Source organism: Saccharomyces paradoxus, chromosome II (genome assembly GCF_002079055.1).
Source record: "Saccharomyces paradoxus chromosome II, complete sequence".
Taxonomy (NCBI): Eukaryota; Fungi; Ascomycota; class Saccharomycetes; order Saccharomycetales; family Saccharomycetaceae; genus Saccharomyces; species Saccharomyces paradoxus.
In genome coordinates, this window is record NC_047488.1 from 468,543 (window position 1) to 493,862 (window position 25,320).

General features: G+C 39.8%; 11 protein-coding genes across 11 annotated transcripts; 5 read left to right on the plus strand and 6 right to left on the minus strand.

Annotated features, from left to right (window-relative positions):
* Nucleotides 1-396: 396 nt before the first annotated feature.
* On the plus strand, nucleotides 397-1,746 carry ALG1 (chitobiosyldiphosphodolichol beta-1,4 mannosyltransferase; the record flags this gene model as incomplete). Its single annotated transcript, XM_033908813.1, has 1 exon — nucleotides 397-1,746. One exon carries the CDS (start codon nucleotides 397-399, stop codon nucleotides 1,744-1,746), a length of 1,350 nt encoding a protein of 449 aa, XP_033764704.1.
* A 1,050-nt stretch (nucleotides 1,747-2,796) lies between these two features.
* On the minus strand, nucleotides 2,797-3,492 carry YSA1 (ADP-ribose diphosphatase; the record flags this gene model as incomplete). Its single annotated transcript, XM_033908814.1, has 1 exon — nucleotides 2,797-3,492. One exon carries the CDS (start codon nucleotides 3,490-3,492, stop codon nucleotides 2,797-2,799), a length of 696 nt encoding a protein of 231 aa, XP_033764705.1.
* A 380-nt stretch (nucleotides 3,493-3,872) lies between these two features.
* SUS1 (Sus1p) lies at nucleotides 3,873-4,227 on the plus strand (the record flags this gene model as incomplete). Its single annotated transcript, XM_033908815.1, has 2 exons — nucleotides 3,873-4,074; nucleotides 4,148-4,227. The coding sequence occupies 2 exons, from the start codon at nucleotides 3,873-3,875 to the stop codon at nucleotides 4,225-4,227; spliced, it is 282 nt and encodes a 93-aa protein (XP_033764706.1).
* Nucleotides 4,228-4,526: 299 nt separating this feature from the next.
* Nucleotides 4,527-7,496, minus strand: CYC8 (transcription regulator CYC8; the record flags this gene model as incomplete). The annotated part of the gene is made up of 1 exon (XM_033908816.1): nucleotides 4,527-7,496. The coding sequence occupies one exon, from the start codon at nucleotides 7,494-7,496 to the stop codon at nucleotides 4,527-4,529; it is 2,970 nt and encodes a 989-aa protein (XP_033764707.1).
* Nucleotides 7,497-8,969: 1,473 nt separating this feature from the next.
* Nucleotides 8,970-11,339, plus strand: RAD16 (DNA repair protein RAD16; the record flags this gene model as incomplete). Its single annotated transcript, XM_033908817.1, has 1 exon — nucleotides 8,970-11,339. The coding sequence occupies one exon, from the start codon at nucleotides 8,970-8,972 to the stop codon at nucleotides 11,337-11,339; it is 2,370 nt and encodes a 789-aa protein (XP_033764708.1).
* Nucleotides 11,340-11,471: 132 nt separating this feature from the next.
* LYS2 (L-aminoadipate-semialdehyde dehydrogenase) lies at nucleotides 11,472-15,650 on the minus strand (the record flags this gene model as incomplete). Its single annotated transcript, XM_033908818.1, has 1 exon — nucleotides 11,472-15,650. The coding sequence occupies one exon, from the start codon at nucleotides 15,648-15,650 to the stop codon at nucleotides 11,472-11,474; it is 4,179 nt and encodes a 1,392-aa protein (XP_033764709.1).
* Nucleotides 15,651-16,111: 461 nt separating this feature from the next.
* On the minus strand, nucleotides 16,112-18,157 carry TKL2 (transketolase TKL2; the record flags this gene model as incomplete). The annotated part of the gene is made up of 1 exon (XM_033908819.1): nucleotides 16,112-18,157. The coding sequence occupies one exon, from the start codon at nucleotides 18,155-18,157 to the stop codon at nucleotides 16,112-16,114; it is 2,046 nt and encodes a 681-aa protein (XP_033764710.1).
* Nucleotides 18,158-19,407: 1,250 nt separating this feature from the next.
* On the plus strand, nucleotides 19,408-20,784 carry TEF2 (translation elongation factor EF-1 alpha; the record flags this gene model as incomplete). The annotated part of the gene is made up of 1 exon (XM_033908820.1): nucleotides 19,408-20,784. The coding sequence occupies one exon, from the start codon at nucleotides 19,408-19,410 to the stop codon at nucleotides 20,782-20,784; it is 1,377 nt and encodes a 458-aa protein (XP_033764711.1).
* A 289-nt stretch (nucleotides 20,785-21,073) lies between these two features.
* On the plus strand, nucleotides 21,074-22,066 carry MUD1 (Mud1p; the record flags this gene model as incomplete). Its single annotated transcript, XM_033908821.1, has 2 exons — nucleotides 21,074-21,081; nucleotides 21,169-22,066. The coding sequence occupies 2 exons, from the start codon at nucleotides 21,074-21,076 to the stop codon at nucleotides 22,064-22,066; spliced, it is 906 nt and encodes a 301-aa protein (XP_033764712.1).
* A 110-nt stretch (nucleotides 22,067-22,176) lies between these two features.
* On the minus strand, nucleotides 22,177-22,665 carry CBP6 (Cbp6p; the record flags this gene model as incomplete). The annotated part of the gene is made up of 1 exon (XM_033908822.1): nucleotides 22,177-22,665. One exon carries the CDS (start codon nucleotides 22,663-22,665, stop codon nucleotides 22,177-22,179), a length of 489 nt encoding a protein of 162 aa, XP_033764713.1.
* Nucleotides 22,666-23,105: 440 nt separating this feature from the next.
* On the minus strand, nucleotides 23,106-25,103 carry GRS1 (glycine--tRNA ligase; the record flags this gene model as incomplete). The annotated part of the gene is made up of 1 exon (XM_033908823.1): nucleotides 23,106-25,103. The coding sequence occupies one exon, from the start codon at nucleotides 25,101-25,103 to the stop codon at nucleotides 23,106-23,108; it is 1,998 nt and encodes a 665-aa protein (XP_033764714.1).
* Nucleotides 25,104-25,320: the final 217 nt, after the last annotated feature.

The following is a 25,320-nucleotide window of genomic DNA, read 5'->3' on the forward strand; positions in this document are numbered from 1 at the left end:
TAAACACCTTCCTACGCGGAGCATAAAAAATTCTAAGAATAAAGATATGTCACAGTACACGGAAATGTAAATACATCATAAAATGTCTCAAACTGGGTGAAAAAGAGGGTGCTTCGACGTGTCCTGACAAATGATTGATCTTTTCAAGTTCTACTTATGTTCTGTTTGTCTATTTTTGCATGATTAGCTATGAATTTCCTAACTGGCATCCTGGTATGGCGTGGAGCTGAAATAAGGTCAATTCAGACAGTGATCGTCTTGTACGTTGCGTTATAGAAAGCGTATAAGCAATTATCAAGTTAATTGGCTCAAGTATCTTGGTTAACGACAGCAATTGTCAAAGTCATTTAAGGACGATTGTTGCGGCTTCTTAGGAACTATCGTTAGCTAATAAAGATGTTTTTGGAGATTCCTCGATGGTTATTTGCTTTAATTATATTATATCTTTCCATACCGTTAGTTGTTTATTATGTTATACCTTACTTGTTTTATGGTAACAAGTCCACCAAAAAGAGAATCATCATATTTGTACTTGGTGATATAGGTCATTCTCCAAGAATATGCTATCACGCGATAAGTTTCAGTAGGTTAGGTTGGCAAGTCGAGTTATGTGGTTATGTGGAGGACACTCTTCCTAAAAATATTTCCAGTGATCTGAATATTACTGTGCATCATATGTCAACCTTGGAAAGAAAGGGGGGTGGGACATCAGTTATATTTATGGTTAAGAAGGTGCTCTTCCAAGTTCTATGTATTTTCAAATTACTTTGGGAATTGAGAGGAAGTGATTACATACTAGTTCAGAATCCTCCGAGCATACCCATCCTTCCTATCGCTGTACTATACAAGTTCACCGGCTGTAAACTGATTATTGATTGGCACAATTTAGCATATTCAATATTGCAATTAAAGCTTAAAGGAAATTTTTACCATCCTTTAGTGCTGATATCCTACATTATAGAGATGATATTCAGCAAATTTGCCGATTATAACTTAACTGTTACTGAAGCGATGAGAAAGTACCTGATCCAAAGCTTTCGCTTAAATTCAACGAAGTGTGCTGTTCTGTATGACCGTCCGGCTTCCCAATTTCAACCTTTGGGAAATGACATTTCTCGTCAAAAAGCCTTAACTACTAAAGCCTTTATAAAATATTATATTCGCGATGATTTTGATACAGAAAAAGGTGATAAAATTATTGTGACTTCGACATCATTTACCCCTGATGAAGATATTGGCATTTTATTAGGTGCCCTAAAAATTTACGAGAACTCATATGTCAAATTTGATTCAAGTTTGCCTAGGATCTTGTGTTTTATAACAGGTAAGGGACCGCTAAAAGAGAAATATATGAAGCAAGTGAAAGAGTATGACTGGAAGCGCTGCCAAATCGAATTTGTGTGGTTATCTGCGGAAGACTACCCCAAATTGTTACAATTATGCGATTATGGAGTTTCCTTGCATACTTCAAGTTCAGGATTAGATCTACCGATGAAAATCCTAGATATGTTCGGTTCAGGTCTTCCTGTGATTGCAATGAACTATCCGGTACTTGATGAATTAGTACAACACAATGTGAATGGGCTAAAATTTGTTGATAGAAGGGAGCTCCATGAATCTCTGATCTTTGCTATGAAGGATGCTCATTTGTACAAAAATTTGAAGAAAAATGTAACACAAGAAGCCGAGAACAGATGGCAGTCGAATTGGGAAAGAACAATGAGAGATTTGAAGCTAATTCATTGAGTCGATAAAAACCCAACCTTTTCTTTTCATTTTACTACGATGGTTCTACATTTTTGAATCTCTTTTGATCAGCTATATAATACTACATCTAATATACAACCATACTTAACAATTTTTCAAACAAGTTGACGTGATGATAACGGCCTTTTGGAGAGGTCGCATTATCGCCTCTTTATTGGCCAAGTTAAAGTGAGCTGTCAGAATAACTTCTGTCCTGGTTGGAACCAGATGACCCTCTGGGGGAGCGATTGTGTAACAAGAATTAGCTATTCCATCGACTACCATGTTATTAAAATGTTATCATATACGGTAGTAAAGGTGGCATATATTATGGTATTTGGGGAATGAGTTAAGGACAGTTATCGAGCTTAGTAAAAGCTGTAGTGCGAGGATTACAAATGTTGTGTGAGTAATGAATGACAACGTACAAAACGAAGTAGCTATCATCGTGGTACTATATAAAATCATCGCCTTTTTTGTCGATAATTATACCCTCAAGGATTACCTCTTTTGTATTTTCTGTATGTGATTTTTTGCCTTTATCATGAATTTGGAACCCCAGAATTATCAGACAATTATGCTGTCTTTCAGCAATGTCGGAGTTGTAGCCGGGAGTTTAAAGCAACTACTTGATTGAAAGATCGCCAACTAGATAGGACATAAAACAAGTTGCACTACCATTGGTTTTATCGTATATTAATGGTTGTGTCTTGCAGAACCATACTGTAGATTAGTGGAAATAGAAGAAAAAAGAATTAGTTTGGATCAAGGGCCACTTTAATATTTTGATAGCTCAAGACGTCGCGCTTTGAAAAATATGCCTTATTGCTGACTTAAGACGGCAAACTTGAAACAAGTTGAGCTGTGTCCACGCCAGTTCAAATGCTCTTGTCCCTGTCAAATTTCCTCCATAATATTATTTATCTTATTTTTTTTCTTTTTCAAATATACACCATTCATAAATTGGTAAGTAGTTCGTTATAAAAGTTGCGGGTGTTTTGATGTTATCATTTTGCCTATAATTCATACAAAATGCTATTTATTCGCTATCTATTGGATATGGTATTGCTTAGCCATGAGAATACCTTGAGCCACGTTTTGAACACGTGCATCCAATTTGTAGCCTTGTTGATCTAACTTAACCATTTCATCCGGAAATTTGTGCAACTCGACGCTAAAGCATTCGATAAATTCGTTATCTTCCAATTGAGTCACTGGCTTTTGGTTTTCAGGCAAACTCATGTCAACTTCGACAGTGACAAGGCAGAGATTGGTATTGGTAAATCCAGGGTCATTAAAAACAGTTGGACTTTTAGAAATTATTTTACCACTGTAACCTGTCTCTTCCTTTAGTTCTCTCAAGGCAGCGGTGTCAATATCTTCACCTGCATCTATCAAACCGGCTGGCATCTCAATGCATACACCCTCAACGGGAGGACGAAACTGCTTTTGTAGTAAAATTTCATCAGGTTTGCCATCCTTGTATTTTAGAATGGTTAAGATACCAATGCCGTCCACACCACCGGAACTTCTAGTAGTCCTAACTGCGCTATCCCATTCCCTTTCCTTGCCATTGGGATCTTTGTAAATAATTTTTTGTAAACCAATCCATTTGCACTCAGACGTTTCTTTAACGTGACGGGCTTCAATTATTTTGGCTTCTTCTGGTTTACCCTTGGCTATGCTCATAGTTCTAAGTAGCCTCCTTGAATTTAGGGAAATAAGTCTTATGCTTCTCGAGAACATCTAAGTATGGGAAGAAAAAGGAAATGCCGAAAGAATAATCATTAAAAGCATATTTACATGGTCCGTGTGATGCCTGTTTAGTGTTATGATAAACCGCTAACGGCCGCATTTGCCATCCCTTACGGAAGTGTGTTCGCTTGCCGGCCCTCTTCCTTCACGAAGACCAAAATGAAGAAATTTGAAAAATAGAAAATTAAAATTGCCATAGGCATGGCTTAACCTCATATGCGGCAAAGCTCATAAGTGACACTAGACGTAGTTGAGTATATCCAATTCAATCCTGGCTTCATTCCAATGACTATGGATACTGCGCAACTAAAAAGTCAAATACAACAATACCTTGTAGAATCAGGAAACTATGAATTGTATGATACATCATAATGAAGTTGTTTTTTTTTAAAATCTACTTTACTGACTATTCAGATCACTGTCACGTTTATAGAATTTCAAACGAATTAAACGCCAGACTACTCCAAGAAGGTTGGGTGGATAAAGTCAAAGATTTGACTAAATCAGAGATGAACATAAATGAATCTACGAATTTCACGCAGATTTTATCCACCGTAGAACCAAAAGCATTAGGTATGAAAATTTCTCACCGAATTTTATTGAAGAGAGAACATTACTAACAGCAAATCTTTTTGTTTTATTCTAGAAATGGTATCGGATTCAACAAAGGAAACCGTTTTGAAACAAATAAGGGAATTTCTTGAAGAGATTGTAGATACACAATGAAAGATACACAAAATCAATCTTAGTTCCCAATATTGTTACATATGCTCATCAGGAAAACCTTTTAAGCAATAATAGATTTTAAGTATGTAATGATACAAAATAATAATATACCTATATACGCATATATTTACATGTGCATATATGAAAAATAACCTAATTCATGTTACCCAACTTTTTTTAGTCTTTCCTTTATTTATATATGTATCCACAACATAATGAATGAATTTTTCAGAGCTACACAACATTACCCGTTGATCTCATAAAATTAGTAGATTAATTCATCGATGCAAACTTTTTTGTTAGTCGTCATAATTCTCATCTTCTTCCACTTGCCTTACCACATTCTCTCTTGGAAGTGAATTCTCCTGGGGGGACTTTTCTTGAGTAGTTTGCTCTTCTTCGCGCATTTTGGCTTCCTCTTTTACTGTTTCCATTGTTTCCAAAGTAGGTTTTATTACTGTCACCGTTGTAGCAGGAGGTTCATCTTGTTGTTTTTCAGCTTCTCCGGTAGGCACTGTTTCCTTCTCTTCAGTAGAAGACGCTGATGCTTCAGTTGTGCCGTTCTCCTCTTTAGAATACTGCCTTACGTCGTTTTCTACCGGGCTTACTTCTGCAGGGACAGTAGTAGTAGGGAGTTCTATGGTCTCAGCAGTACTTTGATCATTTGCCTTTGTTATTGAATTTTCCGGTGATAAAGTCGATTGTATGCCAGATTGCTCTGATTCCGCATTGAGTGTTTTTGTGGAAGGAGGCACAGAAGCTGGTTTGGTAGCTTCTTCAGTGGTAATAGCTTCCTGTGGAGATTGTTGCGCGTGAATTATTGGAGGTATAGAATTTGCTTTTGCAGGTTTTTCCTCTTGTAAAGTATTACTCGTATTAGGCTCCACTACTGCTGCTGGTGGATTGTTTATCTCAGATGTTGAATTCTCCTCGATGGCAGTAACAGTATTCACTAATTTGTTGATGTTCGAATTCGGAGAGCTCAGTTTTTGCTTCTTCAGCTGCGGTTCAGTGTTCGTTGTTATTTCCGCAGGAGCTTGATTTGGAACTGGAGGAGCTGATTGGTGAGGAGACTTTGTGTTATTTTCTGGATGAGCGCTACTGGATACGGCGGCATCCACTAAAGTGTGAATTGCACCTTCCATATATCTCTTCTGAGGAAGAGCGTTCTGCTCCAGGTTATGCTGGATTAAAGGCTGAGGAGCTTGGGTTTGAGGCTGGCCTTGAAGTTGTTGTGGATGTTGAATAGATTGTAGTTGTTGCTGTTGAGGTGGTAGCTGAGAGCCTTGCGGATGTTCCATGGTTTGTGCAGAAAATGGTTGCAGTTGGTGAGCTTGTATGACACTTGGTTGGGTGACATACGGCTGTCCTTGTTGAGGATTTAACATTTGCACAGAAACTCCTTTTTGCTGTTGCTGTTGCCTTGGTAGTGCTTGCAATTGTTGTTGTTGTTGTTGTTGCTGTTGTTGTTGTTGCTGCTGCTGCTGTTGTTGTTGTTGTTGCTGTTGTTGCTGTTGCTGTTGTTGTTGTTGTTGTTGTTGTTGTTGTTGTTGGTGATGTTGTTGTTGTTGTTGTTGTTGTTGTTGTTGCTGTTGGTGATGTTGTTGTGCCTGTGCTTGCGCTTGTGCTTGCGCTTGCGCTTGGGCCTGTGCTTGTGCGTGTGCTTGCGCTTGGGCTTGCGCTTGGGCTTGGGCTTGGGCTTGGGCTTGTGCTTGTGCTTGTGCTTGTGCTTGGGCTTGTGCCTGTGCCTGTGCTTGAGCCTGCGCTTGCGCTTGCGCCTGAGCTTGAGCCTGCGCTTGTAATTGAGGGGAAGTTCCATTACTGTACATTGTTGCAGAAGAGTTAATTGGGGTCTGTTGAGCAGGATGCTGCTGCTGTTGTTGTTGTACCATTGAAGCAGTAGGGTTGGCAGATTGGGCTGGAATTCTAGCATTTAAAGGATTACCTTGATCGTTAGGTTGTAAGGTAGGTTGTAAGATCACAGGAGGTGGCGCAGGAGAGGCATTTGTCGGAGCACCATTCGATTTGTTTATGTTGCCCGGGTTTTCTAATTGTTTCGTTAAAGCTTCTAATCTTTCTCTTATGTGAACATTATTTACATCCAATCTTGCAGCTTGTTTATACGCGTCAAGGGCGTCAGATAATTGATTGTTACAAGTTTCGTAAAGGGTACCTAGATCATACCAAACCTCACTAATATAAGGATTTAACCTTATAGCCCTTGTGTAAGCGTCTAAAGCGTCTCTGTATTGAGAGATTTGGTAGTATAAAACACCGATTGAGCACCAAAAGATAGGATTTCTCGAATCTCTATTGACGGCTTGTTGGAAAGCATCGTATGCGGCAGTGTAATCTGTCCTAATCATATGCACTCTACCGAGATGGTACCATGTAGTGGCATCGGAGGGATCCGCTTCTAACGATTTTAAGAGGTAATCTAATGCCTTTTGAGGATCATAAAATTGTACGTTGCTCATGCCGTAAAGACAACCCAGTTGTTGTAATACTTTAGCGTGATGTTGATTCTGAGCCAAAACATGCTCGTAGGCCTCTTTCGCACCTTGCCATTCTCCCATACTTTCCAAAACACTACCCAACTGAAACCATATGTCCCACTCCTGTAAGGGAGCAGGAGGTTGAGGGAGAATGTATCTGAAGCATTCTAAAGCTTGAGACCATTTACCCTGATGTTTGTAGATGATACCTAGTCTGAAGTAAATTTCGTTTGCCTTTTCAAAATGAGGGTCTAATTCCAAGACTTTGGCAAAAGCTTCTTCGGCATAGTCTAGCGAACCATATCTGTCATAAAGAATGCCGATACCATGCCATAATTTCGGTACGTTTGGGTTACTGAGGTGGTAGAGAGCTTGTTGGTAGGCATTGTAAGCTCTTTGCAAATCATCCAGCATCAGATAACAGTGACCCAAAGTAGCCCACACATCTGATAGTTCGGGATTTACCAAAAGTGCCCTTTCATATAATTCGGCAGCTCTTTGGAACATGTCTCTGGAACGGTACAAATGAGCCAAAGATGTTAAAGCCTTCGCAGAGGAGGGATTGAATTGTAAAGTGGCGTCATACGCCATTGCAGCCCTGTCGCCATCACCAAGCGTTTCCGCCAAAGAAGCAATGGAGAGCCAAGTTTCCGCGGTTGATTGTGTTAGTGGGTCTAGTGGCTGCTGGGGAACTGCTGCCTGCTGTTGCTGTTGCTGTTGCTGTTGCTGTTGAGCGGGTTGTTCCATTATTGTTTGTTCACCGCCCGGATTCATTTTTCCTAAAATTTTTTTTCCGGTCGTGATTTGTTTGTTGTTGTTGTTGTAGTTGTAGTTGTAATACTAATCTAAACGCTTCTAGCAGTGAAAAATAAAAACAGAAATATGGGGGAAAGAGGTAACGGGAATACGCCTCTGGTTCAAAGGTGAGTGACGTTGTCGTATTTGGCTTTGTTGATTCTTGTTCTTTCAATTGAACTCCTGACGTGGTTTGCAAAAGAACAGAGAACAGGAAACAAAAAACAAAAAGACAAAGAAAAAAATGCGCTTTTGCTTTGATAATCGGAAGAGAAAAGAACGACCGACCGAAGAAAAGAAAAAATAAATAAATTTAAAGAAAGCTTGTTCGAGTAGGATAGGGGAAAAACGCCAAAAAAAGATGGAGTACAGTACGCGGGAGACCAATGGCTAGCGACGGGAGTAGCAACGACCGGGAAGGAGTAGCGCAGAGAAGAGAAAGAAAGAGAGAGAGAGAGAGAGAGAAAATGGCTAGAGCCGATACGGCACCCGTGCGATACGAGACAGGACGGAACGTCCGGTACGTGTGGTAAGTTTTACGAAACGAGAGGACACGGCATGACATGGCCACGTTATAAGGCAATTGCCATTTTAGCATTGGCAAACGCACAAACACAAAAAAGATGCGGAACAACAATCACGGACGGAGTGTGCACGAAAAAAAATAAGCTTTTTTCGTGCCCTGAGCGGTGCACGAAAGAAGAAAAAGGGGAAAAAAAGAAAGAGTAAAAACGAGGAGTGACGTCGACGGATGAGGGTGACTCAGCCAAGCCGGGTGAGCTGCACCATTCGTCCTCAGTGACGTTTCACGTACACAGCGGCGGCCAGCCATGATAGCTTTGTTTTGCCGCCCAGCTAAAAACTCTGGTCAGGTGTGCTTTACTTTTTATCCTCGCTATATGAATTGTTTCCTTAACTTAAAAGCATGGGCGACTGAAATGGCTCCATGCTAACCGATTTTGGGTTTTTTGGTTTTAAAGTTTGGTCAGTTGTCAAAACGTTCAGACTGTTAAAGAGTTTGTCAAAATGGCCAATCCATAATTGTTACTACGTTAAATCAACAAAAAGGAAAATTGTGAAAGTAGTCCATCCCCATCCCCGTCCCCGTTTGATTTTAGCCGCCAACGTCATCAACCCATACAGCACTTAATGGCACACTCCTCGAATGGTTTTGTTACCCTTCTTTTCACCATGGTTGCTAGGGAAACAGCAACGGCTTCTGCCTTGCTGTTGTTTCCTCCTCCCCCCTGCGCCTCCGTTTCTTTTTTACCCTTTTTCTTTTTTTTCCAAAACTTCGGATTAATATCATAAAAAATGAGTGCATAGATAGGATAGGGCCTTAAGGACTGAAAAAAAAACCACAGTGTAACGCTGTAATGCTGTGTGGTGCTTTCAAATCTTGGTGATTTTGGATAGACTTAACCGTGTAGCTTGTGTACCAACTAAAAAGTCATGCAAGAAGGAGGTTTTATTCGTAGAAGGCGTACAAGAAGTACGAAGAAAAGTGTTAACTATAATGAGCTAAGCGATGACGAGGCAGCAATGAAAAAATCAAAAACTTTGCATCTGAAAGGAGAAAGCGAAAACGAAAAGGACAGCCAAGATGAAGAATACCGTGACGATGCTACGCTAGTGAAATCACCCGACGATGACGACAAAGACTTCATCATAGACCTAACAGCTTCTGATAAAGAACGGACCGCCACTGATGAGAATATCCATGCGATCAAAGATGAAAATGATAAGATAACAGAAATCAAGGACGAGCCTGATGTTTCGGATGACGATGAACCATTAACGAAGAAGAGGAAAACAACTGCCAGGAAGAAAAAAAAAAAGGTTACCAAGAAAAAGCCACCGAAGATAACTCCGTATGAAAGGAACACTTTACGATTATATGAATATCATCCTGAACTGAGGAATGTTTTTTCTGATTTGAGAAATGCACCTCCATATGTCGCTCAAAGATCCGAGCAGCCAGACGGTATGACCATCAAATTGCTACCTTTCCAGTTGGAAGGTCTTCATTGGCTTATATCTCAAGAGGAAAGCATTTATGCGGGCGGTGTTCTGGCAGACGAAATGGGTATGGGTAAGACTATTCAGACTATCGCCCTGTTAATGAACGATTTGACCAAGTCTCCGTCTCTAGTAGTCGCCCCCACCGTGGCGCTGATGCAGTGGAAAAACGAAATAGAACAACACACGAAGGGACAATTGAAAATATACATATATCACGGAGCTTCCAAAACCACGGATATCAAGGATTTACAAGGCTACGATGTTGTACTGACCACTTACGCGGTGTTGGAATCAGTATTCAGAAAGCAAAACTACGGGTTTAGAAGGAAAAATGGACTTTTCAAGCAGCCCTCTGTACTGCACAACATCGACTTCTATAGAGTCATTCTGGATGAGGCACACAATATCAAAGACAGACAAAGTAATACCGCCAGGGCTGTGAACAACTTAAAAACACAAAAACGATGGTGTCTGTCAGGTACCCCGTTGCAAAATAGAATTGGTGAGATGTATTCTTTAATCAGGTTCTTAAATATCAACCCTTTCACAAAGTACTTTTGTACCAAATGTGATTGCGCATCGAAGGACTGGAAATTCACGGATCGCATGCATTGTGATCACTGCAGTCACGTCATTATGCAACACACGAATTTCTTCAACCATTTCATGTTGAAAAACATTCAGAAATTTGGTGTAGAAGGTCCTGGTTTAGAATCTTTTAATAACATTCAAACATTATTGAAAAACATCATGTTAAGAAGAACCAAAGTGGAAAGAGCAGATGATCTGGGTCTACCGCCCAGAATCGTCACCGTGAGGAGAGACTTCTTTAATGAAGAGGAGAAAGATCTTTACAGAAGTTTATACACTGATTCCAAAAGGAAATATAATTCCTTTGTTGAGGAAGGTGTTGTTCTTAACAATTATGCAAACATTTTTACCTTGATTACAAGAATGAGACAACTGGCAGATCATCCGGATTTAGTTTTGAAGAGACTAAAAAATTTGTCCGGCGATGATCTTGGTGTGGTAATCTGCCAATTGTGTAATGATGAAGCTGAAGAGCCTATTGAATCCAAATGTCACCACAAGTTCTGTCGTTTATGCATCAAAGAATACGTGGAATCTTTCATGGAGAACGACAATAAACTTACTTGTCCTGTTTGTCATATCGGACTAAGTATCGATTTATCTCAACCTGCTTTGGAAGTGGACCTTGAATCCTTCAAAAAGCAAAGTATAGTTAGTCGCCTAAACATGAGTGGTAAGTGGCAATCATCAACGAAAATTGAAGCCCTCGTGGAAGAACTGTACAAACTGAGGAGCAACAAGAGAACGATTAAATCTATTGTGTTTTCCCAGTTTACAAGTATGCTGGACCTGGTAGAGTGGAGATTGAAAAGGGCTGGTTTCCAAACAGTGAAGCTTCAGGGTAGTATGTCTCCGACGCAAAGAGATGAAACCATTAAGTATTTCATGAACAACATTCAATGCGAGGTTTTCCTGGTGAGTTTGAAGGCCGGTGGTGTTGCTTTGAATCTTTGTGAAGCTTCTCAAGTATTTATTTTAGACCCATGGTGGAACCCTAGTGTTGAATGGCAAAGTGGTGATAGAGTTCATAGAATTGGTCAGTATCGGCCTGTTAAGATCACAAGGTTTTGCATTGAGGATAGCATAGAAGCAAGAATTATTGAATTACAGGAGAAAAAGGCAAATATGATTCATGCTACCATAAACCAAGATGAAGCTGCTATCAGCAGACTAACGCCAGCGGATTTACAATTCTTATTCAATAACTAATAAGTTTTTTACTTTCTTCATTATATATTATCTTCTAAGTTTTTTACGTGCCTTCCAAAAAAAAAAGCTTACTCTTTTTCTTGCTTCATATTTATTTATTGTACATGGACATATCATACGCAATGCTCAATCTTAAGCGGCTGCGGAACTTCCACGGGCACCAGCGCCTGAAGCGACTAGACTTATTTGGGCTTGAGTTAGTTCTATACTTGGCAGTGGAAGTTTATCATTATGAGTTGGTGGAGGTAGAAATCCAACCTTGTTTAAAAATGCAATATAAATACCAACCTCTTCTGGAGTAACTCCCATTCCATTGGACCAATCGACACCTGTCCATGCGATATCTTTTTTTAGGGATACTACAGCGTTCCTATCGTCCAGCTCCGGAGCTTTGGTACCTTCAGGTAAGTTGTCTAGGACCATGTGTAGCAAAGGATACAATGCATTTTCTTCATTCCTGTCAATAACAGATGCCTCCAACGACATCTTCCACTCAGAATAGCTTTCGACTTCGACATCATAACCATAATCGTGTAAAGTATACAAGTAGTCTTTGAATAATATCCTTGGATGACCCGTTACTTGAGCAACGGCCAGTTCATTTTCCTTGGGAGGATTCAAAGATGTAGCAACAACAACACGAGCAACATGATCCACTGGAACCATATTCACGGAATTTTCAATATCTGGAATCTTACCCAGTTGGACTGAACCTTTCAAAAATCTTAGTAAGAAATCATCTGTGTTTGAAGAACCATTAGCAGATGCACCTGTTACATAACCTGGCCTGACAATACATCCACGTAGGCCCCTTTCACCTGCACGTCTAATGATATACTCTGCAGCCCATTTGGATTGACCATATCCACCAGTAAGCCCGCTTGCAGAGTTCAATAAATCGTCTGATTCTAAAATGCCTGGTTTCCCTTCGCTAACAAGTTTATCTGACAAATTGAAGTAGTATTTGGTATCAAGAGTAGAAGTGGAGGAAACAAAGTCGAAGAACTTTGGCTTACCAACGGCTGCTAAGTTCATAACATTGATGGTTGAAATAACATTCGCATCCCTCAATTTGGCATATGGATAAACCCAGTGAACCAACGCACCATTATGAATAATAATGTCCACCGTGTTTGCCAAATTTGTCCATTTCTCATCTGAGAGACCAAATTGACTTTTAGATAAATCACCCAATACAATTTCAATATTTGAAAAAAACTTTTCATTCCAAGTTCCATACGTGATCCCTGCCCTCTGTAACCTTTCAAATGCAGCTTTTTCATCCTTAGCCCTTACGTGGGCAAAAACTCTAAAACTGTAATGCTTTGAAGGACGTTCCAACAAATTTGCAAGGATATAGGAGCCCAAAAATCCCGTGACACCAGTGACAAACACATTAACTGTTGTCTTGCCTTCAGCGCTATTAGGTTCAACAAAATATTCGCGAGAGGGATACGAACTTGGTAGGGTCTCAACTAATTTCTTGGCATCGTCCGCATAGTCTGCGGTAACAGTTTTGGTGGCGTCTCCTTGAGATGATCCATCTGATGATTTAATCCTGTCGATTTCCGCAGCGAAGGCTTTTATGGTTGGATATTTGAAAATTGTTCCCAATGGTAAATCAACCTGCAGCTTTTTCTTCAAGGTAAAAATCATCTTGGTAGCTAAGATAGAATGTCCACCCAAATCGAAAAATGAATCCTCTGGTGATACAGATGCTGGCTTGGTAGGTAATATACTTAACCACAAGTCCCTAACCTCGCGTTCAACATTGGTAAATTGGGAGTCATCAGTTTCAGAAACTGTATTTTCGGCTACCAAATTTAGTTGTTTGGGAGTTGGAAATTGTAGCTTAGGCTTGTCAACTTTACCATTTGGATTCAGTGGTAGTTTATCCATGACTACGATCAGGGAAGGCATAGCGTAACTAGCCAACCTTTTCTTCAAGAAAGTTTTAATATCCTTAGATAAAAGATGGTAACCAATCAGGCCCTTAACTATAGGATCTACTGCGACCTCCTTTGGAACATCACTTTGAAATTTAGACAAGTCTTCAGGCTTATCAAATCTTGGGACCATAAATGTGATCAAGGTTGGTTCATTGTCCGCATTTTTGCGAACTAAAGTAATGTTTTCTCTTACCAATGGATGTTGGGAAATGTGCGTATCTATTTCTCCTAACTCGATTCTGAACCCACGAATTTTAACTTGATCATCAGCTCTACCGCAACATTCACAGTCACCGTTTGGTAGGTAGCGACCCAGATCACCAGTTCTGTACAATCTATCTCTTGGACCTAACCAAAATTGTCTCCAAGGTTCACCATTATCCCTATCCAAGTAATTCCAGTGATCTTTTCCAACAAACCAGTTGTTCACAAATTTTTCTTTATTCAATTCTGGTAATCCCCTATAGCCTTCAGCCAAACCACCTGCACGAACGTAAATCTCACCTATTTCGCCAATACCACATATCTGAGTACGATCGTTCCTGTTAACAACTAATAACTGAACGTTCAACATACCTTTGCCAGCAGGCATGACATCTTTCAATTTTTTCAAAAAGTTTGGATCGTCATTCTTTGATTTGACTTCAAAATAAGAAACTGCACGCTGTGTTTCAGTGGTACCGTACATATTAACTATACGGCAATTCTCTGCCAAGGTCTGTAACCTTAGACAATCACGTTTTGTTAAAATGTCACCTACAAAAAAAGCATGATGTAACTTAGGGAATGGCGTTGTAGCCTGAGCAGTAAGTAATTGACCCATGGCAGGCGTTAAATGGGTAACTGTGCAACCATATTTACTCATCCATTCCGCTAAACGACCCGGTGTACCAATATCATCTTGAGTAGGAACATATAATTGGGCGCCTAAGAATAAAGGTGTAAACATATCTCTTTGGATTGGGTCATGTGCAATACCGCTCAGCATTGTAAATTTATCGCTCTCCGTTAAGTTGAACTTTTTGGACATCCAATTGAAATAATAAGCCAGAGAAAAATGTCTGCCAAGAACACCCTTAGGAATACCTTCGGAACCAGATGTGAAAGATAGGGTTGGGTTAGAATCTGGCCCCACCACGACACCTGTTCTGGTGTCTTTGAACTGTTCATATGGGGCCAAAATGTCACCGCTTTCACCCAACTTACCACCTTCAATGGTGCCGTTTTCTTGAATAGCAATAGAATTGATTCTTGAAACAATCTCCAATTCATCGTTGATATAATCTTCCACCAGTTGATCCAAATGACCAGCAGCTCTAATAACAATCAAACCACGTGGTTTAGCGACACCTAGGTAAATTGTTTGCCTAGCTGGAGGATATGCAGGGTCGATAACCGAAAAGGTTGCGCCTGCTTTCAAGACACCCATCACACATACCATCAAATCCACACCTCTAGAAGAGTAGATCATTACTACATCACCTCTTTTGATTCCCGTTTTAATTAAATAATGGGCAACTATATTAGAAGTGCGATTGATATCCTGATAAGTAAAAGAGCGGGACTTGTGGGAATTTAGTGCTGGAGTCTCCACAACACAGGTTCTCTCTGGGAAAGCTTCAGCGTTATCTTGGAAAATGTCGTGAATACAACCAACAAAATCGCACCAGCCCAAGTCCTTCGTTGGATCAGGTAGACTGTCCTTGGATGATACAGTAATCAAAGAGATTTTAGTTATGCAATTAGATGGGTCACTTAGCGCAGCAGTCAGGTATTGAGTAAATTGGTCTGTAACAGTGGTTACTCTTTCACTTGAATACAGCAAGCTGTTATAAATTAAGTTTAAAACATGCGTATTGTTGCTAGTTTCCAAATTCAAAGCAAAGTCCACCAGATGATGCTTGAATTCGTCTAACTTGAAATCTTGGTTTTCCAAAAAGGCCAAACGGAACAGCTGAGGTGTCCTTTCCAGACCTTGGCTACTTTGAATTTTTTCAGCCAAGCCATCAAAGGAGAAATTGGCTTCAATAGACTCGAGCTGAATCAACTCCTTGTTGATGGTAGAATATAGCTCATTAAACGACCATGTTGGTAGAATGTTAAATCTTAAGATTTTGTTATTTGCAATATAAAGAACAATGTCGTCGTCGCCGGTTACTCTAAATATCAATGCTGCCCATACACTCAAAGCGACAGCGTATTTGTTGGAGAACGTGTCATGAGGTACATCCAGCTGAGGCAGCTGTAACGAATATGTAACCTGTCTCGTATAAGGTTCTTGTTGTGGGCGTAAGAAGTCATGTGGTAACACTGAAAGGGTTGGATTGTCCAACTTCTCTATCCAGACGTTTTCGTTAGTCATTAGTAAGTGACTTTAGGATGTTCCTTTATAATTAGTGATTTTACGGAAATTCCAAGAAAGGTATTATGCAAAGATATTTTTTATCATTGGCAGCTTGTCGCTTATATATCTTGAGCTGCTCTAGCAAGTCTTCAAATGCATTTGGACGATATTCATGTTCATATTAGGCAGATATCCAATATTGAGTCACACGCGAAAAACCGCCGGAATTTTTTTGGGTAAACTGACAACGGAATTCCGCCGGCAAAAATAATGAACAGTTTTCCTCAGTAAAACTGTGTGATTTCTAGAGGCGGTCAGGTCAGTACGAAGGAAATCGAATAATCAGTCTTCAAAGAATATATAGATGTAATGAAGGAAGAAAAAAAGGGAAACAAGTAAATATGTTTATATATTGCAGACAGTAAGTAACTGCCACCCAGGGAGTGTGAGGTGGGCAAGACATTGCTCACTTTTCACGTTTAGAAAGCTCTTCCCATAGGAGAAAGCAACTGCTTTCCCTTGTAGTAATTGATTGTCTTTTCAGCCCTTGACGCGACGCCGTCTGCTGTGAAATCGAACAATTTATAAATTTCAGGCCCCTTACCTGAACGACCAAATTCATCTAGCCCGAAGGATTGGTGAGCATATTTACCCCAACTTGACGTAGCCAATACTTCAAAGGACATGATTGGAACACCATCTGGCAAAACTGAGAATCTGTATTCCTCACTTTGTCTGTCGAAAGTATAAAAGTCTGGCAGCGAAACAACTCTTGCCTTGATCCTTTTAGTATCGTATAATTTCTTGGCTGCATCTATAGAAATGGAAACCTCCGAACCTGTTGATACAAGGATGATATCAGGATTTTCCACGTCATGGATCACATAGCCACCCTTCAAGGCTTTTTCAAAGGAGGAATGTTCCAACTGAGGAAGATTCTGTCTTGATAAAGCCACAACAGATGGCGTACGACCAGATTTTATAGCAGAATAGTACGCAGCGGAAGTTTCGTTACCATCGGCGGGTCTCCATACGTGCATGTTTGGGATAGCCCTCAAGTGAGCTAGGGTTTCAATAGGTTGGTGGGTTGGGCCGTCCTCACCCAGCCCTATAGAGTCATGTGTTGCAACCCAGATGACCGGATTACCAGACAGGGCGGCTAACCTAACGGCTCCTGCAGCATAAGAGACGAAGTTTAAGAACGTACCACCGTAAGGCTTGTAATTTGCGCCAAATGCGGAGATACCGTTCATAATGGCTCCCATTCCGTGCTCCCTCACACCGTATCTAATGTATCTTCCTGCATAATTACCTAGTTGAGTAATGGGAGGTTGGAAGTCTACCGCGCCTTCCCATCTTGTCAGATTCGAAGGCGTCAAATCGGCAGATCCACCGATTAATTCGGGCAAGACTTGGACCATGTTTGTCAGCACCTGCTGAGATGTCTTTCTTGTTGCCAGAGCATCGTCATCCGAAGTAAACCTCGGTAAGTGCTTTTCCCAACCTTCTGGTAGTTCACCGTTCAATCTTCTTTGCAATTCTTTACCTTTCTCTGGGAATTTGGTTTTGTATTCTTCAAACATCCGATCCCATTGTTCATTAAGTTTTTGACCAGGTTCCACAACAGTCTTCTTGTAGTAATCATACACCTCTTGAGGTACTACAAATGATTTATTCGGGTCGAACCCCCACCTATTTTTCAGCTGTTTCACATCATCTGCTTTTAAGGCAGAACCATGGACACCAGCAGTGCCCTGTTGTAAGGACCCAAAGCCAATCGTGGTGGTCACCTTGATTATAGTAGGCTTGTCCTTTGATAGTTTTGCCTTCTCCAAGGCGCTAGAAATAGATCCCATATCGTCATCGCCCTTGTCAACTTCCATGACCTCCCAACCATATGCCTCGTATCTCTTCAAAACATCTTCGTCAAACGAGTACGAGGTTTTACCGTCAATAGAAATACTATTACTGTCATAAAATGTAATCAAGTTACCCAACTGCAGATGTCCTGCTAGAGAAGAGGTCTCTGAAGCAACACCCTCTTGTAAGCAACCATCCCCCACAATAGCAAACGTATATGAATCAGAAATGGGGAAACCTTCTTCGTTATAAGTAGCGGCAAAGTTGGCCTGCGCGATTGCCATACCAACAGCATTTGAGATACCTTGGCCTAATGGACCAGAAGTAATTTCCACCCCTGCTGAGTGGAATTCTGGATGGCCCGGTGTCCTTGAGTTTACTTGCCTAAACTGCCTTAAGTCTTCAATAGAGTAATCGTATCCTAACAGATGAAGCATAGAGTACAGAAGAGCGCATGAATGTCCATTCGATAGGACAAACCTGTCTCTGTTGATCCAATGTTCATTGTTGGGGTTACAACGCAATTGCTTAAAAATTACATGGGCCACAGGAGCCAATCCTAGTGGTGCACCTGGATGGCCAGATTGCGCGCTTTCCACTTGGTCAACCGAAAGCAACCTCAAAGTGGAAACGGCAAGTTTATCAATATCGGAGAACTGTGCCATTACTTTTCTTTTTTTTTGTTTAACTAGATATAACCGTCTACGCAGAGATTACAAATCAAGGAATATATTGGGGGAGAACCTGATAGAATGGACGATTGAAATCAAAGGAAAAATTCAGTATTCTTACACTCGTTTATATACCCGAACATGACCTGATTTACTTTCTTGACATTGAGTAAAGCTCCCTATATTCGACACTCCTTATTTGGCACTCCTCTCAACAAGGAGAAGTAGAAGGTGTTCCTTAATGCTACCCTTTAAACCTGGGGAGACGAGCTTGCCCTTCTTGTCATCGCCAATATGACGAGAAAAGTAAAACATGCAGAATAAGGTCCACCCACACATTCCGAGAAATGACGTTATATATTCCGTTCCCTATTCGAAACATGGCACATATGAATCAAAAGTAAATTATTTCCAGCATAGGAGAGAGAGGGGTACTGCTAAGAATTGAGTTTAAAGCAAGTGAGAATAACCATACGAATATATATATATATATTACTGTCTTATAATTATAAAAAGAGGGCGACGCTTCGTAGTTAATCAGGGAAGGTGATCATTTTATTATGTCGTAGCTTTTTTAATCGCCCGATTTTCCATTGTTTTATCAATCGTGTTGAAGCTGGTGTGTGGTGAGTTCACTACTGGTGTCTTTATACTATATATATATATATGTGTGTGTGTGTGTGTGTGTGTGTGTTCTTGTACGTCATAGATGTCAAACGCAGGCGCTTCCTTTTGCCGCTTGTGACCACATCAAAACGGGATTTGTCGAGACCGCCTAGGTACGGATTATGCCCCGTACATTATATATCACCCACACATTTATAAAACCCACACCGCCGTCAGCTACCTGCAGGGTTGTTTGTGACGCTGTCGTACAAGAGAACGTGGGAACTCTATGATCCCACCAAAAAAGAAAAGAAATACGAGTTGCTGACAGAAACCTCAAGAAAAAAATTTTCTTCTTCGACTATGCTGGAGGTAGAAATGATCGAGCCGGTAGTTAACTATATATAGCTTAATTAGTTCCATCACCTTCTTTTCTGGTGCCGCTCCTTCTAGTGCTATTTCTGGCTTTTTCTAATTTTTTTTTTTTTTCATTTTTTCTTTCTCCCTTTCTAATATATAAATTCTCTTGCGTTTGCATTTTTCCTCTCTATTTGTTCTATTCGTTTATTCCCTTCTAGGTTTCTTTTAAGGATTATTTGTGTTTAGGAATAGAGTCAACGAACTATAATTAACTAAACATGGGTAAAGAGAAGTCTCACATTAACGTTGTCGTTATCGGTCATGTCGATTCTGGTAAGTCTACCACTACCGGTCATTTGATTTACAAGTGTGGTGGTATTGACAAGAGAACCATCGAAAAGTTCGAAAAGGAAGCCGCTGAATTAGGTAAGGGTTCTTTCAAGTACGCTTGGGTTTTGGACAAGTTAAAGGCTGAAAGAGAAAGAGGTATCACTATCGATATTGCTTTGTGGAAGTTCGAAACTCCAAAGTACCAAGTTACCGTTATTGATGCTCCAGGTCACAGAGATTTCATCAAGAACATGATTACTGGTACTTCTCAAGCTGACTGTGCTATCTTGATTATTGCTGGTGGTGTCGGTGAATTCGAAGCCGGTATCTCTAAGGATGGTCAAACCAGAGAACACGCTTTGTTGGCTTTCACCTTGGGTGTTAGACAATTGATTGTTGCTGTCAACAAGATGGACTCCGTCAAATGGGACGAATCCAGATTCCAAGAAATTGTCAAGGAAACTGCCAACTTTATCAAGAAGGTTGGTTACAACCCAAAGACTGTTCCATTCGTCCCAATCTCTGGTTGGAACGGTGACAACATGATTGAAGCTACCACCAACGCTCCATGGTACAAGGGTTGGGAAAAGGAAACCAAGGCCGGTGTCGTCAAGGGTAAGACCTTGTTGGAAGCCATTGACGCCATTGAACAACCATCTAGACCAACTGACAAGCCATTGAGATTGCCATTGCAAGATGTTTACAAGATTGGTGGTATCGGTACTGTGCCAGTCGGTAGAGTTGAAACCGGTGTTATCAAGCCAGGTATGGTTGTTACTTTCGCCCCAGCCGGTGTTACCACTGAAGTCAAGTCCGTTGAAATGCATCACGAACAATTGGAACAAGGTGTTCCAGGTGACAACGTTGGTTTCAACGTCAAGAATGTTTCCGTCAAGGAAATCAGAAGAGGTAACGTCTGTGGTGACTCCAAGAACGATCCACCAAAGGGTTGTGCTTCTTTCAACGCTACCGTCATTGTTTTGAACCATCCAGGTCAAATCTCTGCTGGTTACTCTCCAGTTTTGGATTGTCACACTGCTCACATTGCTTGTAGATTCGACGAATTGTTGGAAAAGAACGACAGAAGATCCGGTAAGAAATTGGAAGACCATCCAAAGTTCTTGAAGTCCGGTGACGCTGCTTTGGTCAAGTTCGTTCCATCTAAGCCAATGTGTGTTGAAGCTTTCAGTGAATACCCACCATTAGGTAGATTCGCTGTCAGAGACATGAGACAAACTGTCGCTGTCGGTGTTATCAAGTCTGTCGACAAGACTGAAAAGGCCGCTAAGGTTACCAAGGCTGCTCAAAAGGCTGCTAAGAAATAAGAGTAATAATTATTGCTTCCATATAATATTTTTATATACCTCTTATTTTTATGTATTAGTTAATTAAGTATTTTTATCTATGTGCTTATCATTTCTTTTCACATAGTGGGGTCTGTGTTTTCTTCCTCATCTGACAATTTGTCCTTCATCTCGTTGTTAGTTAAGTAAGAGGCTTTTTTATAAGATGAAAGAGGGAAGATTTTGAAGTAAACTCCACTTTACTCAAAAACTAAGAAAAAACGAAAAAGGTAGTACCAATAAAACGCAGTCACCCAAACCTAAAGAAGCTATGTCAGCGTATGTGCATACCTTGTAATTCACGTTTCTAAAATCTTCGTTCTACTAACATTCTCTTTATCTAAACTGTATGACCAATAAAAACAGACTGTACTTTCAAAATTTACCCAATAGGCCAGTAAATAAAGAAAATTATACCAGATTGCTTTTGAAGTACATCAATCCCAACAACAAGTATGCTATAAATTCATCATTGCCCCTTCCTCGCAACAAATTGCTAACGGCTCAAACGGATTCACAACCGCTCATGTTACTAGATGATCAAATAGGCCTTCTCGAAGTTTCCATTTCAAGGTCATCAAAGATGTCGAACCAGGCATTTTTAACTTTTGCCACTCAAGATGAAGCAAATGGGTTTCTAAACAAATATACGACAACAGAATTAAAGTTCCAGGGTCGTAAAATTAGAATAGAAAAGGCTCGAACAAACTCGTTGTTGGGTCTTTCAATAGAAATGCAAAAAAAAAAAAAGAATGGAAAAGACCACTACCTTGGCTTGAAGAAGGTACTTAAAACAAGAAAACTTAAACGCAAGTTACGCAGTGATGATATGTACGCGAAGAAGTTCAAGCTTAAGAGGCAAGTTAGACGTCTGAAGCATAAGCTGAGATTGAAAAAAATAGAAGAGGCTGAGATCAATAAAATTGTTAAAGAATTCAAAACTCATAGATTGGAAAATATACAGTCTCAACAAGAGAAGCCAAAACAATCACAGGAACCTCTTAAGCGGGCCAAAGTTTCAGATACAATGGAAAACCCACCGAACAAAGTTCTTCTTGTGCAAAATTTACCAAGCGGCACTACAGAGCAGTTATTATCACAAATATTTGGCAATGAAGCCCTAGTTGAAATCAGATTAGTTAGCGTTCGAAACCTAGCTTTCGTCGAATACCGAACCGTTACTGATGCTACGAAAATGAAGAATCAGTTGGGCTCTATTTATAAGCTACAAAACAGCGATGTTACCATAGGATTTGCTAAGTAGAATCCTTTGAGGGGAGGTACACCTTAAATAAAGAATCCCAAAGATAGATTGAATAATGGTTTTCATTATGAATAAATATGTATTTACAAGCTTAAGAAATGATATGCTCTTTACTTACCAAATATTACAGTTCTCATTGCTGTGAGTAGACTTTCCTTTTTCTTACCGTCAACGGCATCTATTAGTCGTTGATAATAATGGGGATTTCCCGCAGGTTTATAAAGCTTATCGCCAATATCGTAATAGTTTCTGAATTTATTACTCATTATAGTGCCCAAGGCACGAATTTGCTCGTTGATACTTTCTTCCGTGAACTTTTCATCGACCATTTTATTTTGAATTTTAGCTAACATCTCCTTATTTAGCCCTAATGGGCCTGAAGTTCTATTAATAATACTCTTTATTTCATCTAAAGAGGGTTTTTTCTCTTTTATAGATTTTCCTTTGTCATCTACATTGGGTAAGCCCGCTACACGTCTATATCTTGCTATTTGTACATCCTTGAATGAGACCAAGTGGGGTATACGATCCTTTGGATATTTCTCCAGTAAATTAACTAATTTTTTAGCTGAATCCTTGACGGCCTGAGGAGAAGACATTTTGGCAGTTACTTATAGGACACGCAGTTTATTTGGTGATCCTGTATAGAGAGTTGTTCAGAAGGATTCCTTTTTTTTCTTCTTGTAATGATGCAATTACAGGAAAAGTTGATGTACGTTAATGTTTTGGCCCCTACAAGGCCGGAAATCTTTCGCTTTTTCTTGACATCATTTTTTTTTTTTACTTCTCCGACCATGCGCAGAGTTACTATGAGAATTACAAATAGCTGTAAGGTATGGCTAAATATACAGCTGCCGTAATTGTTGCATTTCGTTTATGAACTCCCAAGATAAGTGTGTTAATAGAAAGTACATAACCACATCTTGTCATACGTAATAGTAGTTAACAAATTATATATACATACATACATGTATACATTTCTCGCTTCGTTTTTTAATTTACATGTTTGGCGATATATAGTTAAAATTAAGTCATTTATTTAGTCAGTTTCAGCTTCAGCTTGGGCGACAAAAGGAGTCAAGCCCTTAGTACCTTCTTCCCAAGAAGCACCATTGTAAGTAATATCGCGGATGGCCTTGATGACATTTTCGACAGAACCTCTAACTTGCTTGGTAGAATCTCTTTCTCTCAAAGTGACGGAATGGTCTTTAGCAGATTCAAAGTCAATGGTAACACCAAATGGAGTACCTAGTTCATCATTACGAGCATACCTTTTACCAATGGAAACACCAGAGTCATCAATCTTGAATGGGATTTGAGACTTTCTTAAGATCTTGGAGACTTCAGTAGTAACAGGAACTAAATCTTTGTGGTTAGATAAGGGAACCAACAGAACCTTTGTTGGAGCAACCAAAGGTGGGAAGGAGAGGACACTTCTAGCATTGTCTTCTGGTCTGTTCCAGAAAGAGTGCTCAAAAACCGAGTAGATGATACGACCAATACCAAAAGATGGTTCAATAACACTAGGAACGTATTCTCTAACGTGTTCAACCTTTGTTCTTTGTTCGATTTTAACCAATTTATCGTCCAACTCGACTTCACCATCAATACCATCAACCTTTATAGTAAACTTGCCGTCTGCCTTCAATAACTCAGCTTTAGAAGCCAAATCATCTTGAGACATATTCAATAAGTGGGATTCAACCTTTGGTGCATCTTTTCTGAATTTTGGACCGAACAATTTCTTCGTCAAATCAATTTCCCATTTTGTGACTTCAATTGGATTCTCTAATTTTTGTCTAACAACCAATTTTTCTTTGGTCTTTTTGGAATGAACAGTTAAATCGTAAGCAGATCTATCAGCACATCCGACACATTCAATCCACCCATATGAGGTTTTCAATTCACCATCCCAACAGTCAGCGGCATAGTGCGCCATTTCATTGGCCATATGTTGACGGAATCTCAACTTGGATTCGTCAACACCAATTTTCATCAGAAATTGGTAAATTCTAGCAATAAAGTAACCCAAAGTTTCATTATCAACCATCCTCGAAGCAACTGCTTCACCAACAGTCTTGACAATTGGTTCAGTAGAACCAGCTTCTTGGACGTCACGAGGTAAAAAGGAAAGCTTGATGTCTTTGATCTCATTGAATTTTGGATGAGATTTATCTAATGGGTCAACGAAATGCTCAATTTCTGCCATTAAAAATTCACGAACTCTTAATAAACCAGCCCTTGGGGAAATCTCATTTCTAAATGATTTACCAATAGAGGCAGAAGCAAAGGGAGTCTTACTGTTGTTAAATTCTAATAATTTGTTAAAGTTCAAGAATTGACCTTGGGCAGTTTCTGGTCTTAAGTAACCCTTCAATTGACCAGATGGACCAATAGCAGTTTCAAACATCAGATTGAAAGCTTTTGGAGATTCTAAAGTTTCTCCAGTGACTGGATTACCGATATCGTATTTTTCCATTAAGTCACCTAATTCTGGGCCAGAATAACCGTCAATTTTGGCCAAAATTTCTTCATATTCTTTGACAACATCGTCATCCAATTTTACTGCCTTAATTTGTTTAACCTTCTTCTTTCTCTTCTTCTTTTCGGCATCGTCCTTAGCAGCTGCATTAGCATCCTCGACTAAACCTCTAGCTTCTTGATCACCTTTTAAGCGAGCTTCTAAGACTTCTTCGACTAAATGGTCAGCTCTAAAAATCTCACCAGTCTTCAAATCTCTACACATCCAGTCAGAAAATTTGTCGACATGACCTGATGTCTTCAAAACTTCATATGGAGTTAACATAGTACAGTCGACTTCCAACATATCCTCTTCTAAAATAAAATGCTTTCTCCAGGCATCAACGATGTTATTTTGGAATGCACAACCTGGTGGACCATAGTCATATAAACCAGAAACCCCACCGTACAAGTCAAAAGCTGGGGCATAAAAAAATCTTCCTCTCAAAACACTTTCTAACTGTTCTCTGTTAAATGGAACAGCGGCTCTAGCCTTCTTGATATCTTCCACACTCATTCTTTTAATCTTAACCGATTTTTTAACAATCTGAGAGTAAAATCGTCTACTGATATTAAAGAACGACAATTTTTCTTGAAAATCAACACGAGTGCAAAAAAGGAACCAAAACAAAAGAAATCCTCAAAAGTAATTGAACAGGTTTTCGAGTCCTAATTGCAAGTAAAATTATGTATACAAAGTACCTGATAAGTATCGCAGCAGTGATTCAACACTC